Here is a 19,629-nt window from a genome sequence, read left to right on the forward strand (position 1 = left end):
TATGGGGTACCAGCCCCCAGTATATGTGCCATGGGGTACAGCCCCAGTATCTGTGTTATGGGGTACAGTCCCCAGTATCTGTATTATGGGGTACAGTCCCAGTATATGTGTTATGGAATACAGTCCCCAGTATCTGTGTTATGGGGACACAGTACCCAGTATCTGTGTTCTGGGGGTACAGCCCCAATATCTGTGTTCTGGGGGTACAGTCCCCAATACCCGTGTTCTGGGGGTACAGTCCCCAGTATCTGTGTTATGGGGGTACAGTCCCCATTATCTGTGTTATGGGGGTACAGTCCCCAGTATCTGTGTTATGGGGACACAGTACCCAGTATCTGTGTTATGGGGGTACAGTCCCCAGTATCTGTGTTATGGGGACACAGTCCCCAGTATCTGTGTTATGGGGTACAGTGCCCAGTATCTGGGTTATGAGGGTACAGTCCCCAGTATCTGTGTTATGGGGTACAGTACCCAGTACCTGTGTTATGGGGGTACTGCACCCGGTATTTGTGTTTTGGGGTACAGTACACAGTATTTGTGTTAGGGGGTACAGTCCTCGGTATCTGTGTTTTGGGGTACATCACCCAGTATCTGTGTTAGGGGTTACAGTCCCCAGTATCTGTGTTATGGGGTACAGTCCCCAGTATCTGTGCTATGGGATATAGCACCCAATATCTGTGTTAGGGGAGTATAGTCCCTAGTATCAGTGTTATGGGGGTGCAGTACACAGTATCTGTGTTATGTGGCACTGTAGCCAGTATCTGTGTTATTCGGGTACAGTCTCCAGTATCTGTGTTATGGGGCACAGTCCCCAGTATCTGTGTTATTGAGGTACTGTCCCCAGTATCTGTGTTATTAGGGTACAGTCTCCAGTATCTGTGTTATGGTGTACAGTCCCCAGTATCTGTGTTATTGGGGTACAGTCCCCAGTATCTGTGTTATTGGGGTACAGTCCCCAGTATCTGTGTTATTAGGGTACAGTCCCCAGTATCTGTGGTATTAGGGTACAGTCCCCCAGTATATGTGTTATGGGGTACAGCCCGCAGTATCTGTGTTATTGGGGTACAGTCCCCAATATCTGTGTTATTGGGGTACAGTCCCCAGTATCTGTGTTATTAGGGTACAGCCCCCCGTATCTGTGTTATGGAGCACAGTCCCCAGTATCTGTGTTATTAGGGTACAGCCCGCAGCATCTGTGTTATTGGGGTACAGTCCCCAGTATCTGTGTTATTGGGGTACATCCCCAGTATCTGTGTTATGGGGTACAGCCCACAGCATCTGTGTTGTTGGGGTACAGTCCCCAGTATCTATGTTATTGGGGTACAGTTCCCCGTATCTGTGTAATGGGGTACAGCCCGCAGCATCTGTGTTATTGGGGTACAGTCCCCAGTATCTGTGTTATTAGGGTACAGTCCCCGGTATCCGTGTTATGGGGTACAGTCCCCGGTATCCGTGTTATGGTGTACAGTCCCCGGTATCCGTGTTATGGTGTACAGTCCTCAGTATCTGTGTTATGGTGTACAGCCCGCAGTATCTGTGTTATTGGGGTACAGTCCCCAGTATCTGTGTTATTGGGGTACAGTCCCCAGTATCTGTGTTATGGGGTACAGCCGCAGTATCTGTGTTATGGGGTAAAATATTTTTCTGCTTTCAATGTCCCGATACAATTTCCTTTCTTTTTTAAGTTTTGTGTTTGTATTTTGCTGTGAAGACGAATTCTCATCATCAGATACTTGTGTAATAAGTTAAGGAAGTTTAAGATTAACTTTCCTATTCCACTATTGTCTTTGTCACTCTTCCTGTGGGTGAGCTGTTTGATGTGAGAGGAACCTTGGCTCAGTCTGGCACGCACCAGCTTGTCTATCAGACTGTGTGTGTGGCAGTGAATGTCTATGCCAAGTCCCACCCTGCTTGCTCAGACCCTCCTTGTGGGCGTGTGTGTAAGTGTGTGTTTGTGCGAGTGTGTGGAGTTCACTCCCACTTGGCAGCAGCTCCGAGCTCTGGTCGAGGTGCCTGAGTGATCGCGGACATCACTGGAGGAAGTGAACGGAAAGGACAGGACACATCGTACATCACAAATAACGCCTGAAATCCCCCAACATGTGAGTGCTTTCTCAATTCCATCATAGAGCTTTGCACATTGTACGGGAACTTTGTGCTTCAATTTACATGTTATTTTACAATTGACAATATTTAAACGACCCTTTCAGAAGATGGACATTATCTGAATAAATATCAAAATATGAACTGAATTCGGAGTGATTTACAGTTAAGGATATATCTCTGATCGGTGTAAGGTTTCTCCACGAATTCTGCAATAGGTGTGAAGCCGGACTCTGCCGTTCCCCCGATGTGGGGTGCACAGTACCCGGGGCACTGTGGGGGAGGGGCAGTACCGGGGGCACTGTGGGGGAGGGGCAGTACCGGGGGCATTGTGGGGGAGGGGCAGTACCGGGGGCACTGTGGGGGTGGGGGCAGTACCGAGGGCACTGTGGGGGTGGAGGCAGTACCCGGGGCCCTGTGGGGAGGGGGCAGTACCCGGGGTACTGTGGGGGAGGGGCAGTACCGGGGCACTGTGGGGGGTAGGGGACAGTACCCGGGGCACTGTGGGGGCAGTACCCGGGGCACTGTGGGGGTGGGGACAGTACCCGGGGCACTGTGGGGGTGGGGGGCAGTACCCGAGTCACTGGGGGGAAGGGGGGCAGTACCCGGGGCACTGTGGGGGAGGGGAGCAGTACCCGGGGCACTGTGGGGGGAAGGGGCAGTACCCGGGGCACTGTGGGGGAGGGGAGCAGTACCCGGGGCACTGTGGGTGGAAGGGGCAGTACCCGGGGCACTGTGGGGGAGGGGAGCAGTACCCGGGGCACTGTGGGGGAGGGAGGCAGTACCCAGGGCACTGTGGGGGGAAGGGGCAGTACCCGGGGCACTGTGGGGGAGGGGAGCAGTACCCGGGGCACTGTGGGGGGAAGGGGCAGTACCCGGGGCACTGTGGGGGAGGGGAGCAGTACCCGGGGCACTGTGGGGGAGGGGAGCAGTACCCGGGGCACTGTGGGGGAGAGGAGCAGTACCCGGGGCACTGTGGGGGGAAGGGGCAGTACCCGGGGCACTGTGGGGGGAAGGGGCAGTACCCGGGGCACTGTGGAGGAGGGGCAGTACCCAGGGCACTGCGGTGGAGGGGAGCAGTACCCGGGGCACTGTGGGGGGAAGGGGCAGTACCCGGGGCACTGTGGGGGGAAGGGGCAGTACCTGGGGCACTGTGGAGGAGGGGCAGTACCCGGGTCACTGTGGGGGGAAGGGGCAGTACCCGGGTCACTGTGGGGGAGGGGGGCAGTATCCGAGTCACTGGGGGGGAGGGGGGCAGTACCCGGGGCACTGTGGTGGAGGGGGGCAGTACCCGGGGCACTGTGGGGGAGGGGGGAAGTACCCGGGGCACTGTGGGGGAGGGGGGCAGTACCCGGGGCACTGTGGGGGAGGGGGGCAGTACCCGGGCACTGTGGGGGAGGGGGGCAGTACCCGGGGCACTGTGGGGGAGGGGGGCAGTACCAAGGGCACTGATGGACTCATGGCCAGGCTGATGACAGGAACTTGTCCCTCTGGGATCCAGAGAGATGATAAAAGCAGAATTCTATAGCGCACCCGGTACACGAACAATCATCATATATCGTTGCATTTGTTCCCGATAATTTTATATTAAGAAATGAAGTACTAGAATTGATATTGATAATTTTAATATAATTATAATATAATAGTTTGGGAGTTTTATTCTGTGAATAGTAAACTCAGTTAGCAGCGGATACAAGGACCAGTTTGAATGAATGTGAAATAAATTCTCTTTGGGTTTATTTCTGAGTTTGACAATGAACCCCCATGTTCTCCCACAATGATTGCTCGTGATTTGAAGTATTTTAGATTCGAAGGTGTTAAATATTGCTTCTGTCTGGCATTGCACAGATATATGGTCTCGGACCTTCGCTCACACAACGCAGGTGCCCCGCTCAAATATCTCTCGGTGAAATTAATGTTGCCCGAAAAGTGTGAAATATTCCTTGCGCTACCAGTTACCCATTTACACTATTCTTGATGCCGACTGGACAATGCTGTAGTTGTATTTGCACCAGGTCTATTTAATTTCCCATTGGGTAGATGACCAAGCCATCACACAGACATGAAACCTGAGACAGTCACTAGTCTCACTCCTCACCATGGGAACTGCAGAGTCCCGCTCTCTGACTCCCAGATTTTCATGGCTCGAACACTGGGAGTGGGACTCCGGAATCAATCAGGGAGTGGGGACTCAGGAATCAGTCAGGGTGTGGGGACTCCGGAATCAATCAGGGAGTGGGGACTCCGGAATCAATCAGGGAGTGGGGACTCCAGAATCAATCAGGGAGTGGGGACTCCGGAATCAATCAGGGAGTGGGGACTCTGGAATCAATCAGAGAGTGGGGACTCCGGAATCAATCAGGGAGTGGGGACTCCGGAATCAATCAGGGAGTGGGGACTCCGGAATCAATCAGGGAGTGGGGACTCTGGAATCAATCAGGGAGTGGGGACTCCTGAATCAATCAGGGAGTGGGGACTCCAGAATCAATCAGGGAGTGGGGACTCCAGAATCAATCAGGGAGTGGGGACTCCAGAATCAATCAGGGAGTGGGGACTCCGGAATCAATCAGGGAGTGGGGACTCTGGAATCAATCAGGGAGTGGGGACTCCGGAATCAATAAGGGGGTGGGGACTCCAGAATCAATCAAGGAGTGGGGACTCCAGAATCAATCAGGGAGTGGGGACTCCGGAATCAATCAGGGAGTGGGGACTCTGGAATCAGTCAGGGAGTGGGGACTCCGGAATCAATCAGGGAGTGCGGACTCCGGAATCAATCAGGGAGTGGGGACTCCAGAATCAATCAGGGAGTGGGGACTCCGGAATCATTCAGGGAGTGGGGACTCCGGAATCATTCAGGGAGTGGGGACTCCGGAATCAATCAGGGAGTGGGGTCTCTGGAATCAATCAGGGAGTGGGGACTCCGGAATCATTCAGGGTGTGGGGACTCCGGAATCAATCAGGGAGTGGGGACTCTGGAATCAGTCAGGGAGTGGGGACTCCAGAATCAGTCAGAGAGTATGGACTCCGGAATCAGTCAGGGTGTGAGGACTCCGGAATCAGTCAGGGAGTGGGGACTCCCGAATGAGTCTGGGAGTATGGACTCCGGAATCAGTCAGGGACTGGGGACTCCGGAATCAATCAGGGAGTGGGGACTCCGGAATCAATCAGGGAGTGGGGACTCCGGAATCAGTCAGGGAGTGGGGACTCCGGAATCAGTCAGGGAGTTGGGCCTCCAGAATGAGTCAGGGAGTATGGACTCCAGAATCAGTCAGGGTGTGAGGACTCCGGAATCAGTCAGGGAGTGGGGACTCCCGAATGAGTCTGGGAGTATGGACTCCGGAATCAGTCAGGGAGTGGGGACTCCGGAATCAATCAGCGAGTGGGGATTCCGGAATCAGTCAGGGAATGTAAACTCTGGAATCAATCAGGGTGTGGCAATTACAACAGCTTGAGGAAGAATTTATAAATAAATGTTAACTATGAAATGAGAGCTGAAAGTGTTGAATTGTGTTCTACTGTCCACTGCTGATAACTAACATTAAATGAACGGCAAGTTTCCTACTTGAACCTGCCCCTGGGTCACTGAGCGTTACAGGTTAGGGTTAGGGTTAGGGTACAGCAGCACTCTAACCCCGAGGGATGTGGCCAGTTGGTTAGCCAGCAGAGTGCTGATGCGTTCCTTGTATGTTGCAGTGCACTGGACCGAGTGAAAACATCTGATGCTCCACGGGGACAGAGAAGGGAACTGCTCTGATAATCCCCAAACTCCACGTCCTAATTAAGAGCTTTAGCTAACATTAATAAATTGATCTTAGGCTCAGGGCTGTGATTGTGCCAACATTGCCTCTCGCTGCCTAGTTCCTTCTCCAGCATTCTCTCTCTCTCTCTCTCCAGCACGGGGTTAGATACAGAGTAAAGCTCCCTCTACACTGTCACATCAAACACTCCCAGGGCAGGTACAGAGGGTTAGATACAGAGTAAAGCTCCCTCTACACTGTCACATCAAACACTCCCAGGGCAGGTACAGGGGGTTAGATACAGAGTAAAGCTCCCTCTACACTGTCCCATCAAACACTTCCAGGGCAGGTATAGGAGTTTAGATACTATAAGGGGATGGGGAGGGCGGTGGGGTGGAGGGGGTTAGGTTTGAATCGCTCCCACTCCCTTGGGTTCTGGACTCTGGATTTATTTGGGGGGGGGGGTGACAAAAGTGCAAAGTATGCTGGTTTGATGCAAAGAACTTTGTTTTTATTACAGTCAGGGTAATACAGGCTTATTACTCTAGTAAGAAAATACACGGCCAAACTTATAATCACTCAAATAAAGACCAAAACAAGGAAAGGTACAAGGTCAAACTTATAATCACAAATCACTCTAATAAAGAGCAATGCACTACACATTCAAAGGGGGGGGCTCACAGTAAATTATACCTCCCACCTCCCAATACCTAATTGTAGCTAGGTTAGATTCCAGGGCATGCAGGGACTATGCTTACCAATCCTTTTGATAGTTAACGGTAGATCGCGATTGTTTTTCCCTTGATACCAAGTTGACTGTGGTCGGTCGCTGCTGCGATGGTGATGTTCTTCCTTCCTTCAGGACTTCAGGACTTCGAGGCTGGAGAAGTTAGTTTACAACTGTCGCGTTGGTTTCTCTCCTTGTCTCGCAGTATAGCACCTGGTGTAGTATGGCATCTGAGGTCGTAGCAGCCTTGTAGCTACCTAGCAACCACCCAACCTCTGTTGAAAACAGGGGCAGTTATACGATTTCAGTGATTGTAATCTCGCCGCCAAATCTGTTCAAAATCCTTTGTATAATTTTGGCGGGCTTGGTAATTCTTTGTAATATTTTGTTGGGCTCGTTAAAAATTGATATGTTTTGGGTGGGTTGATGTTCGAAAACTGTTTCCTGATGGAAATATTAGTTTAGTAATTGCAATGTCCTTTTGTGCTTAATCTTTCGCATACAGGCTGGATTGGGCCTCTTTGTGATGTATATGCTGAAATGGTTATCCAGACCCATGTTGATAGGTAGCTACCTCTGATGTTAATGTCTCTTGTGGGGGAAGGATTTTAGAATACTCATTCTTCCAGACAGGTTAACCCAGTCCTCACACCCAGGTAGCTTCACTTAATTAGACTGTCTCTTGCTCATTCCGTAGGTCCGCCCACAGCCTTGTGTTTGTCTTTTAAAATCCAAAATTCTATTAAAGTTCGTAGTTTCTTCCATAAGCACTTTAGAGTTCCAAACTTTTCAGTAGATAGTCCCAAATTAAATTTCCTCTTGAATGAGCCCAAACACAGGAGGGGGTGGGTTCTTGTGAATTTTGCATTCCTTCAATGCCCCCTGTTGACACTCCAAACTCTTGAGTGTCAATCAAGGTAAGCAAAATTCCCGAGAGTCAACCTTCCCTGCTAAACATTACCCTGCTTATCTCGTTGAAATGCAATGCAATGTACAGGTGAATACAGTCATTATAATTCGGTTATAGCATAGAGTGGGCATGATGTCCTTCTTTTACTCGGTTTCCACAGTAAAACACAACTTTAAGTAAAGTAAAACAAAGTACATAGTCAAAACACATTCTCAAGTAATGTAAAAGGTCCATAGTCAAATACATATTCAAGTTCAGTAAAATAAAGGTACATAGTCAAAACATTTAGGTAACACTCTTACAACACTCGCTATTTTGCGGTTTACAGCAGGTAAAATCAAACACAAATTAAACATGGTAGTATGGTGTCACCCCTCCCTACGCAATTCCCAAGTTCAGCCAAGGAGCGTACAGCACCCTTTGGTGCCTGACCTGATGGCCTCTGCATTTCACTCGGCAAATGAGACACCATAAGTAAAGTATAATCACGAGTTGACAAATAACTGAAGTGTGGGAAGTGATTCGGATTCAGACTGGGACCTCTATATTTCTGAAAAGGTCCCACCAAGGCGGAATGGTGATCTCAAGAATCTTTTTCCCTATCTCAATGGTTTTCTGTTCTAGAGTGTCGAAGTGTTTTTTGTGAGATAATTACAGCTTTCAACAGAGCGGTAAGATGTTCGGGTAGAGGGGGAATTGCATAGCCAAAATGTACAACATAATCCTGCAGGTTTGTAATGTTTTCCTTCACAGTGAGGTGGACAGTGGAGGGTTCAGGAATGGGGACAATCCATTCCTGGGCCACTTGAACTGATGCCTCAGGTTTGAAGCAAAAACTGCTGTCACCTACCGGACACCAGAAGTGTCCATGTTGGTAGTGGGGCACACTGGTGGTGACACAATATGTCCCAGCCCCTATGTATGCTACCTGTGGAGGGACATGGTATTGTGCCATTACTTCCATGGTGCAGTTAATAGGCTGTGCGCCAGCAGCTTTAAACCCACACTGTGACTTTGAATGGGCACTCAAGTACTGGGGACACAGTATTATGTGTGCACCCCGCTCCGGCACCCAGAGAGGTCAGTACCCATTACAGCGTGCCCCCACTTTATGACATAGGGTGGGACCGCTGTGAAATGAATGTGTGCACCTCCCTGAATAACTCCAATGTTCTCCACCCGGTATACCGGTGCGGGTTGGGCTGTCCCACCCATGACCGACATCCTTAATACTATTCCTATAATGGTGTGGTTAGATTTCCCACAGTCTACTGGGTCAGGGTAGTCTTCAGATGCTAGGCGGAGCTGGCACGGGCTTAGTGAATTGCTGTACGGGTGGAGGGCTGCGAGGTGCTTGTTCTGATCCAAGAGGGGACTACATCTTGTTTTAAATCCTCCAGGTTGTTGCGGCCCTCGCTCAACAACCATGCCCCATATAATACGCACACCTCGTTCTGTGCAGCCTGGTCCGAAGCGTTTCTATCCTCCCGTATAAGTGCATTCACTGTCTGTGCATGTTTTTCCAGCTCAGCCACTATTTCCTTTAAATGGACAGTCATAGCCTGGTCCTCGTGTAGTTCTGAACCTACTACGGTATTCTCCTGTTTCAGGATTTTTCTCAATTGGTTCTTTAAATCGTTTATCTGTGTTTGCGGTTCTATATCATCTAGGCTATTTATTACCAAGGATGCTGTATTGTAGATAGTGAAAACGTTGTTTATGATTCCCCCTCTAGGTCTCCCTGAGCCCAGGGTGTCCCTAGCGTTTAGGGTGTATAGGTCTGCTTTGTCTACATTTCCAAAGTCTGACTCATAAAATTTCTTGAGCATGTCTCTAAGTAGGGCCTGGTATAGCAGCTGTTTCCTTCAGACACCATGCAGGTAGGTGTACCTCGGTAAGGTTTAATATTACTGAAGCTACTGCTTAATGTACCCCTTGATATAACACCTTTTCGGTCGGTACCAATACTAATCCGTTCCCAGGTCCCTTGGTGGTGATAGGACACCTTTCTATTACTGTGCGTATTGGCGGGGTTGTGGGCAGGGGTTTCTTAATGTGTGCTCTTAGTTGGGTGGTGTTAATTGGGAGTGGGGAGTGTGGGACCGCGCACCGTGTAGGCTAGAGTCCCACCCCATCCCTTCCCCTTCATCTTGCCATTGCCTGGCGAAGGTGATCGATATGCCTGTGGGACAAATACTCTCTGATCCCCACATGTAAACATAAATTGCTTGTTCCGATTCCCACCATTTGTCCCAACACACTTTTACTCCTCCCCGTGTCCCCGTGATGGTGCGGTACGTATCATTACCGAGTCTTTCCCAGTCCGATTCCTGGTCCCATGCGTCCTTGCTGAGTTTCCTGAGCCACCACCATCTTCCCAGGGGAATGTTCCCTTTGCAAGTCAAACATACACGTTTTCCCTCTGTAACACTGACTCTGGCAGCGATGATCCGTATCCGGGGGCATGGAAGTGAGGCCCTTCGATAGGTAAAACCTTCCTGGCTAGAGTAGCAGGTAGGGTATTGGTGAGGCCGCACCTGGAGTACTGCGTGCAGTTTTGGTCACCTTTCTTAAGGAAGGATATACTAGCTTTGGAGGGGGTACAGAGACGATTCACTCGGCTGATTCCAGAGATGAGGGGGTTACCTTATGATGATAGATTGAGTAGACTGCGTCTTCACTCGTTGGAGTTCAGAAGGATGAGGGGTGATCTTATAGAAACATTTAAAATAATGAAAGGGATAGACAAGATAGAGGCAGAGAGGTTGTTTCCACTGGTCGGGAAGACTAGAACTAGGGGGCACAGCCTCAAAATACGGGGGAGCCATTTTAAAACCGAGTTGAGAAGGAATTTCTTCTCCCAGAGGGTTGTGAATCTGTGGAATTCTCTGCCCAAGGAAGCAGTTGAGGCTAGCTCATTGAACGTATTCAAATCACAGATAGATAGATTTTTAACCAATAAGGGAATTAAGGGTTATGGGGAGCGGGCGGGTAAGTGGAGCTGAGTCCACGGTCAGATCAGCCATGATCTTGTTGAATGGCGGAGTAGGCTCGAGGGGCTAGATGGCCTACTCCTGTTCCTAATTCTTATGTTCTTATGTTCTTATGAATTAGATCCCAGTCACCCTGGCCCTCTTCCCTCGTGGGTGTAAACGGCGAGTTCTTCCACATCTCGGGGGCCACCCCCGGCGGTTACGATTGGTGCTCCCCCTCCTGAACACCCGTAAATGAGGGATTCTTCCATGTCTCCTCGGTCGCTGCTGCTCATCCTTATCAGGGCGAGCAGGAACAGGATCCTTCTCATGTTGACCTCTTTCCTATAGGGGCACAAAAAACAGATTGTCTAGCCCTGAGAAAGTTCTCTGGCTTGACAAAGGTGACTGAGTTCCAAGTTAGGCTCAGAGTCTTTAATTGACTGTCTCTCTTATTCAGTTCCTTGTAGGCTGGTGTCTGCTGTTTACTTTTATCTCACAGCCGTTTTGCTTGTTATCTCACCGGTGCTTCCTTAATAGCCATACTGGTAGATTCTTCTTACTCCCGGGTGTTACCCAGCCTGTGTTTCCTTTAATAGCTGCACAGGTAGATTCTTTTCTTTAACCCAGTTAACTAATACATATATACTTAATCATTACACATAATCTTACACTACTCTAACTTATTACTAAACATACTTAAATTCACATCGCTATATATGTATATCTGCCACCCGTCTCCAGGTTAATTCCTGCCTTCTCTCTTTCTTCTTCTTCCTCTGGGTGTCAAGCGAGATTGGTGATAGGTCGGCCTGCACCACCTAACCCTAAGGAGTTAGATGAAGTTCTTACTACTAGGGGAATCAAGGGGTATGGTGAGAAAGCAGGAATGGGGTACTGAAGTTGCATGTTCAGCCATGAACTCATTGAATGGCGGTGCAGGCTAGAAGGGCCGAATGGCCTACTCCTGCACCTATTTTCTATGTTTCTCTATGTTTCTAAGTACCCTGACCGGAGGTGGGTTTGAGTCCCACACTATCGGGGGAACGTCCCCTCTGGTGCTGCAGCACACCGCTCCTTTGGGGGTGGCTGCCTGGTTCGTTTCTTCTCCTGGGGGTTCTGCCTGGCTGAGGGCTACGGGCTGGGGCCTCTCACTTGGTGGCTGGTGCACCGCTATCTCCTCTGGGGGTCCCTTGTTGCCCGAGGCTACCGGCTGGGTGTCCCTGCTCGCGGGCTGGCCTCTGACCTTAGGTGCCCTTTTGCGGCTGGTCCCTTTCCCGGGGCTGAACCATTCAAATTGGAGCGCTGGTGACCACAGTGTCTTTGGCCGTGGTGTGCGGGGAGTCCTTCTTAAGGCTCTGGCTGCTGGGGGTGTGTCCGAGTCCCAAATGATTGGGGGGACAGCTCCTCCAGTAACACAGTCCATCGCCCCTCTAGGTACAGTCTGTGGGTCTGCCACGTTCCCTGTGGGATCTCCACAGTCGGGGGCTGTTGGCTGGGGGTCCCTGTCTTCAGTGCGGTTTACAGTTTTGGTTGTCCCTTATGTTTAGCTGCTGCCCCGGGGTTGAAAAGTTTGCACTGATTTATGTGGAACCACTTTGTTCGGCGGGGCAGTTTTATGGCATAGACCATGGGGCTTGCCTTGTCGACAATGTGGTACGGTCCCATGTACAGTGCCTCAAAGACCCCTACTCTAGCGTAGTTTCTCACCATAACCCGGTCCCCTATCTCCCACTCGTGGTGCTTGCGGGATTCTAGCAGCAGTCAGTTGCTCCGATGCTCTTTTCCCATGTTGTTAGCAGCCTGCCAGTGAATCTGTTTAAGGTGTTCAAACAGATTCCTGACAAAGCTGTCCCGGTTCGCTTCCCTAAGCTGACCTTCCCTGAGTACCGGGGCTAACACATGGGTGGGGGTTCGCATGGCTCTGCCAGTCATGAGCTCGTACGTGGAGTACCCCGTGCTCTTTGACTGGCTGGCCCGGATCCCCATGAGGACCAGTGGTAGGACCTCTACTCACCCTTTGGGTGAGTCCCCTGTCTCTTTGCGCAGCCTTTCTTTATTAGAGCGGTTTAAACGCTCCACAGGCCCGGATGACTGCGGGTTGTGAGAGACATGCTATTTTCCTTTGCTGCCGAGTACCTTAAGGGTCTCCTGCATCACCTGCCCAGTGAAATGACACCCTTGGTCGGACTCCATGTATTGTGATAGTCCCCATTGAAAGAACACTTCTCTGACCAGGATCCTAGCTGTTCCCAGGACAGTGGCTGTTCGGCATGGGAAGGCTTCCACCCATTTGGTGAATACATCCACTACTACTAGGCAGTACTTGTAACCTCCCTGGGCAGTGGGTAGGGGCCCAATGTAATCGATCTGGATCCTAATATGTCCCATAGACACCTTTCTTTTCTGGGGGTCGGGGTTGTTGGCCGCGCATGTCATGTATTCAACTATCATTGTAACCAATGTATAAGCTGACCTAAGTTGTACACCTTGAGAACATTGACCCCAGGGGGCGAACTTGTGGGAGACACTCCGAACCTGGACTTTCCAGTATAAAAGGGGAAGCTCCACCGTACTTCAGTCTCTTGAGGTCTTGGTAATAAAGGTAACTGGTCACAGAATGACCTTCTCCCAAGTATGGGCCTCGTGTGCATTTATACTGTATAGTAAGGACATATTATTGGCGACGAGAAACTGGGATTTCAACCACGCGAGCATGGCCACTAGCAGCACAGAAGAGAGGTACTGTGTTGGTGATGATTGGGACGACTTTGTTGAGAGACTACAGCAAAGTTTTGTCACTAAGGAATGGCTGGGACAGGATTCGGCCGACAAACGCAGGGCTCATCTCCTGACGGTTTGTGGATCTAGGGCGTACTCCCTGATGAAGGACCTTCTAGTGCCAGAGAAGCCGGCGGACAAGACGTTCGAAGAACTCAGTAAGTTGATCGGGGAACACCTTAAACCGGCGGGCAGCGTGCTCATGGCGAGACACCGGTTTTACACACACCGGCGGCGAGAAGGGCAAAGCGTTCCTGACTTCGTGGCAGACCTCAGGCAACTGGCGAGCCTATGTAAGTTCACAGATGCATACAGAGCGGAGATGGTGCGAGTCTTTTTTATTGAGGGCATCGGGCACGCTGGGGTTTTCAGGAAACTGATTGAGACCAAAGACTTGATCTTGGAATCGGCAGCTCTGATAGCCCAGACAATTATCTCAGGGGAAGAAGAGACCAGAATGATTTATGCAAAAATCTTGGCTCAAATGCGGCAAACGACCAGGGAGTCAACATTGTTAACGCGGCACACAGTTCTCCAGGCAGACAAGGGCAATCGGACATGCCTCAGCATGAAGTCGAACCCAAAGGGGGAATTCAACAGAGACAATGGCTAGCTGAACGGCGATTCATGCCATCGCAATGGACAATGCAGCCAGTAATGGGGCCATCAACACCTGTTAATGGTGAGCTTAAGGACAGTTACAGAGACAGTCAGAGACGATCGACTGGTAATTGACCTTTTGTTTCCAACAACGGGGCCTTCCAGCTCATGCTGGAGGTGTGGGGGCTAACACCCAGCCAGAGCTTGCAGGTATCAGCAATATACCTGCAGAAACTGCAACGTCAGCGGTCACTTGGCGCGTATATGCAGGAAGCCTGCAGCCAGGTTGATGTACGAGGAGAACGGGCCCGATGTAAGCCCTACAAGGCCAAATTAATACGGGGGGAAATCGCTGGAAGCTGAAGTTCAACGAGTTCATGTGGAGCACATGTACAGTTCATACAGCAGGACGCCACCGATAATAATGAAAGTGCTCCTCAATGGCATCCCAGTATTAATGGAGCTAGACATGGGGGCCAGCCAGTCCCTGATGAGTATCAAACAGTTCGAAAGGTTGTGGGTGTCCAAAGCCAGGAGGCCAAAATTATTGCCGATTGACGCACTGCTATGGTCATATACAAAGGAGATCATTCCGGTGCTAGGCAACGCCATGGTAGTCGTGACCCACAAAGATTCAGAGAACAGGTTGCCACTCTGGATTGTCCCGGGGGACGGTCCCGCACTACTGGGGAGGAGTTGGCTTGCTGTCATGAACTGGAAATGGGGCGATGTCAATGCAATTTCTTCTGTGGAGCGAGGTAGAAATGGGATGAGGTTCTACAAGATGAATTTAAGGAGCCAGGAGCTAAATTAAAAAGTAGGACCTCAAAAGTAGTAATCTCAGGATTGCTACCAGTGCCACGTGCTAGTCAGAGTAGGAATCGCAGGATAGCTCAGATGAATACGTGGCTTGAGGCTTGGTGCAGAAGGGAGGGATTCAAATTCCTGGGACATTGGAATCGGTTCTGGGGGAGGTGGGACCAGTACAAACTGGGCAGGACCAGAACCAATGTTCTAGGGCGAGTGTTTGCTCTGTTGGGGAGGAGTTAAATTAATATGGCAGGGGGATGGGAACCTATGCAGGGAGGCAGAGGAAAATAAAAGGGAGACAGAGGCAAAAGATAGAAAGGAGAATAGTAAAAATGGAGGGCAGAGAAACCAAGGCAAAAAACAAAAAGGGGCACATTACAGCAAAATTCTAAAGGGGCAAAGTGTGTTAAAAAGACAAGCCTGAAGGCTCTATGCCTCAATGCGAGGAGTATTCGGAATAAAGTGGACGAATTAACTGTGCAGATAGCAGTTAACGGGTATGATGTAATTGGCATCACGGAGACATGGCTCCAGGGTGACCAAGGCTGGGAACTCAACATCCAGGGTATTCAACATTTAGGAAGGATAGACAGAAAGGAAAAGGAGGCGGGGTGGCATTGCTGGTTAAAGAGGAAATGAATGCAATAATAAGGAAGGACATTGGTTTGGATGATGTGGAATCGGTATGGGTGGAGCTACAGAATACCAAAGGCCAGAAAACGCTAGTGGGAGTTGTGTATAGGCCACCAAACAATAGTAGCGAGGTTGGGGACAGCATCGAACAAGAAATTAGGGATGTGTGCAATAAAGGTACAGCAGTTATCATGGGCGACTTTAATCTACATATTGATTGGGCTAACCAAACTGGTAGCAATGCGGTGGAGGAGGATTTCGTGGAGTGTATTAGGGATCGTTTTCTTGATCAATATGTCGAGGAACCAACTAGAGAGCTGGCCATCCTAGACTGGGTGATGTGTAATGAGAAGGGACTAATTAGCAATCTTGTTGTGCGAGGCCCCTTGGGGAAGAGTGACCATAATATGGTGGAATTCTGCATTAGGATGGAGATTGAAACAGTTAATTCAGAAATTAGGGTCCTGAACCTAAGGAAAGCTAACTTCGACGGTATGAGGCATGAATTGGCTAGAATAGACTGGCGAGTGATACTTAAAGGGTTGACGGTGGATAGGCAATGGCAAACATTTATAGATCACATGGATGAACTTCAACAACAGTACTGTCTGGAGTAAAAATAAAACAGGGAAGGTGGCTCAACCGTGGCTAACAAGGAAAATTAAGGATAGTGTTAGATCTAAGGAAGAGGCATATAAATTGGGCAGAAAAAGCAGCAAACCACAGGACTGGGAGAAATTTAGAATTCAGCAGAGGAGGACAAAGGGTTTAATTAAGAGGAGGAAAATAGAGTACGAGAAGACGCTTGCAGGGAACATTAAAACTGACTGCAAAAGTTTCTATAGATATGTGAAGAGAAAACAATTAGTGAAGACAAACATAGGTCCCTTGCAGTCGGATTCAGGTGAATTTATAATGGGGAACAAAGAAATGGCAGACCAATTGAGCAAATACTTTGGTTCTGTCTTCATGAAGGAAGACACAAATAACCTTTCGGATGTACTAGGGGACAGTGGGTCTAGTGAGAAGTAGGAACTGAAGGATATCCTTATTAGGCAGGAAATTGTGTTAGGGAAATTGATGGGATTGGAGGCCAATAAATCCCTGGGGCCTGATAGTCTGCATCCCAGAGTACTTAAGAAGTGGCCCTAGAAATAGTGGATGCATTGGTGATCATTTTCCAACAGTCTATCGACTCTGGATCATTTCCTATGGACTGGAGGGTAGCTAATGTAACACCACTTTTAAAAAAAGGAGGGAGAGAGAAAATGGATAATTATAGACCAGTTAGCCTGACATCAGTAGTGGAGAAAATGTTGGAATCAATTATTAAGGATGAAATAGCAGCGCATTTGGAAAGCAGTGACAGGATCGGTCCAAGTCAGCATGGATTTATGAAAGGGAAATCATGCTTGACAAATCTTCTGGAATTTTTTGAAGATGTAACTGGTAGAGTGGACAAGGGAGAACCAGTGGATGAGGTGTATTTGGACTTTCAAAAGACCTTTGACAAGGTCCCACATAAGAGATTGGTGTGCAAAATCAAAGCACATGGTATTGGGGGTAATCTACTGGCGTGGATAGAGAATTGGTTGGCAGGCAGGAAGCAGAGAGTCTGGATAAATGGGTCCTTTTCGGAATGGGAGGCAGTGACTAGTGGAGTGTAGCAGGGCTCAGTGCTGGGACCCCAGCTCTTTACAATATACATCAATGAATTGGATGAAGGAATTGAGTGTAATATCTCCAAGTTTGCAGATGACACTAAACTGGATGACGGTGTGAGCTGAGAGGAGGACGCTAAGAGGCTGCAGGGTGACTTGGATAGGTTAGATGAGTGGGCAAATGCATGGCAGATGCAGTATAATGTGGATAAATGTGAGGTTATCCACTTTGGTGGCAAAAACACAAAGGCAGACTATTATCTGAATGGCGGCAGATTAGGAAAAGGGAAGATGCAACGAGACCTGGGCGTCATAGTTCATCAGTCATTGAAAGTTGGCATGCAGGTACAGCAGGCGGTGAAGAAGGCAAATGGCATGTTGGCCTTCATAGCTAGGGGATTTGAGTATAAGAGCAGGGAGGTCTTACTGCAATTGTACAGGGCCTTGGTGAGGCCTCACCTGGAATATTGTGTTCAGTTTTGGTCTCCTAATCTGAGGAAGGACGTTCTTGCTATTGAGGGAGTGCAGCGAAGGTTCACCAGACTGATTCCCGGGATGGCTGGACTGACATATGAGGAGAGACTGGATGAACTGGGCCTTTATACATTGGAGTTTAGAAGGATGAGAGGGGATCTCATAGAAACGTATAAGATTCTGACGGGATGAGACAGGTTAATTGAGGGAAGATTGTTCCCGATGTTGGGGATGTCCAGAACCAGGGGGCACAGTCTTAGGATAAGGGGTAGGCCATTTAGGACTGAGATGAGGAGAAACTTCTTCACTCAGAGAGTTGTTAACCTGTGGAATTCCCTGCCGCAGAGAGTTGTTGATGCCAGTTCATTGGATGTATTCAAGAGGGAGTTAGATATGGCCCTCACGGCTAAAGGGATCAAGGGATATGGAGAGAAAGCAGGAAAGGGCTACTGAGGGAATGATCAGCCATGATCTTATTGAATGGTGGTGCAGGCTCGAAGGGCCGAATGGCCTACTCCTGCACCTATTTTCTATGTTTCTATGTTTCTAACATGCTCACAGGTCCTGGACAAATTTGATTCATTATTTCAACCCGGCATCGGCACTTTCATGGGGACCAAGGTAGTGATTCATATAAACCCGGATGCCACGCCAGTACACCACAAGGCCAGAGCGGTGCCGTACGTGATGAGGGAAAAGATAGAATGTGAATTGGACTACCGACTGAGGGAAGGCATCATCTCACCAGTCTAATTCAGTGACTGGGCGAGCCCGATTGTGCCGGTGCTCAAGGCGGATGGGTCGGTCAGGATATGTGCCGATTACAAGGCCACCATCAATCGGGTGTTACTTCAAGACCAGTACAGGCTACCGAGAGCGGAGGACCTCTTTGCAACGCTATCCGGTGGCAAACTTTTTTCAAAATTGGACCTGACCTCAGCTTACATGACCCAGGAGCTGCCGAGTGAGTCAAAGAAACTGACCACCATCACGACACACAAGGGGTTGTTTGAGTATAACAGATGTCCGTTCAGGATTCGTTCGGCCGCCACGATCTTTCAGCGAAATATGGAAAGCCTCCTCAAGTCGATTCCAACGACGGCGGTTTTTCAAGACGACATCCTCATCACGGGTCGCGATACTGAAGAACACCTCCACAACCTGGAGGAGGTGATACGCAGACTGGACTGGGTAGGGCTGCGACTGAAAAAGGCAAAGTGCGTCTTCTTAGTTCCAGAGGTAGAATTCCTGGAGAGGAGGGTAGCAGCAGACGGGATTAGACCTACTGCGTCCAAAATGGAAGTGATCCAGAGATCACCCAGACCCCGTTCGTTCCTGGGGCTCCTGAACTATTTTGGCAACTTTCTTCCCAAATTGAGCACGCTGTTAGAGCCGCTACACGTGCTCCTATGCAAAGGTCACGATTGGGTCTGGGGGGACAGCCAGGAAAGGGCTTTTGATAGAGCATGCAATTTGTTATGCTCCAACAAACTGTTAACGTTATATGACCTGTGTAAGAAACTAGTTTTAACGTGCGATGCGTCGTCCTATGGGGTCGGGTGTGTGTTGCAGCATGTGAATGCCAATGGCCAGTTACAGCCGGTAGCTTATGCCTCCAGAAGTCTGTCCCAGGCAGAAAGGGGCTGTTGTGGAAGCCTTGAGGGAGACAGTTCCAAGTGTATTGCTGTCCTTTAAACGTAAAAGCAAACTTATACTGACCTTCACTTCTTAAAGGTATGGACCAAAACCCATTGGAAATATCCAGCACAATGAAGGTGGTCACGGAGGCTGGGATACTTCCAATGAGCTCGCAACAGCAGCAACGGTGGGTGCACAGACGGGGATGTTACAGTTGAGTACTCGATAGTCCACCGTGGCTCTCCAGGAGTTGTCCGGTTTCTTAACCGGCCACAATGGAGAGTTCACATGGGTAGCTATTGGTCTCAATACCCACTGTTTAACCAGCGAACCCAAGGCTGTTTCCATGTCTGCCTCTGCCTCCCTGGGGAAGTTGTATTGTTTCTGTGGTCGGGTCATGGGGTCCCCATCTATACTAACCTCGACCCCATTTATTCTCCCACAGTCGTGTTTGTGAGTGGCAAAAGCTGCAAGGTTTTCCCTCACATATTCTTGATACTCTATAGAGGTGTTACTAACCAGTGATTCAAGGTCGTAACCCTCCTTTGGCTTCATGGTGCACAGTGTCTCTTTTCCCTGTTTT

At 49.5% G+C, this 19,629-nt stretch overlaps 1 protein-coding gene across 1 annotated transcript in view; it reads left to right on the forward strand.

Moving 5' to 3' along the window:
- The first annotated feature begins 2,015 nt into the window (after positions 1-2,015).
- LOC139239020 (estrogen-related receptor gamma-like) overlaps positions 2,016-19,629 on the forward strand; it is a 45,702-nt gene continuing 28,088 nt past the window's right edge. The window contains exon 1 of the mRNA XM_070867521.1: positions 2,016-2,102. Within this exon, the coding sequence (XP_070723622.1) occupies positions 2,101-2,102 (2 nt within the window). The 5' untranslated portion in view covers positions 2,016-2,100. The remainder of the gene's footprint in view (positions 2,103-19,629) is intronic.

Source organism: Pristiophorus japonicus, chromosome 26, assembly GCF_044704955.1.
Source record: "Pristiophorus japonicus isolate sPriJap1 chromosome 26, sPriJap1.hap1, whole genome shotgun sequence".
Taxonomy (NCBI): Eukaryota; Metazoa; Chordata; class Chondrichthyes; family Pristiophoridae; genus Pristiophorus; species Pristiophorus japonicus.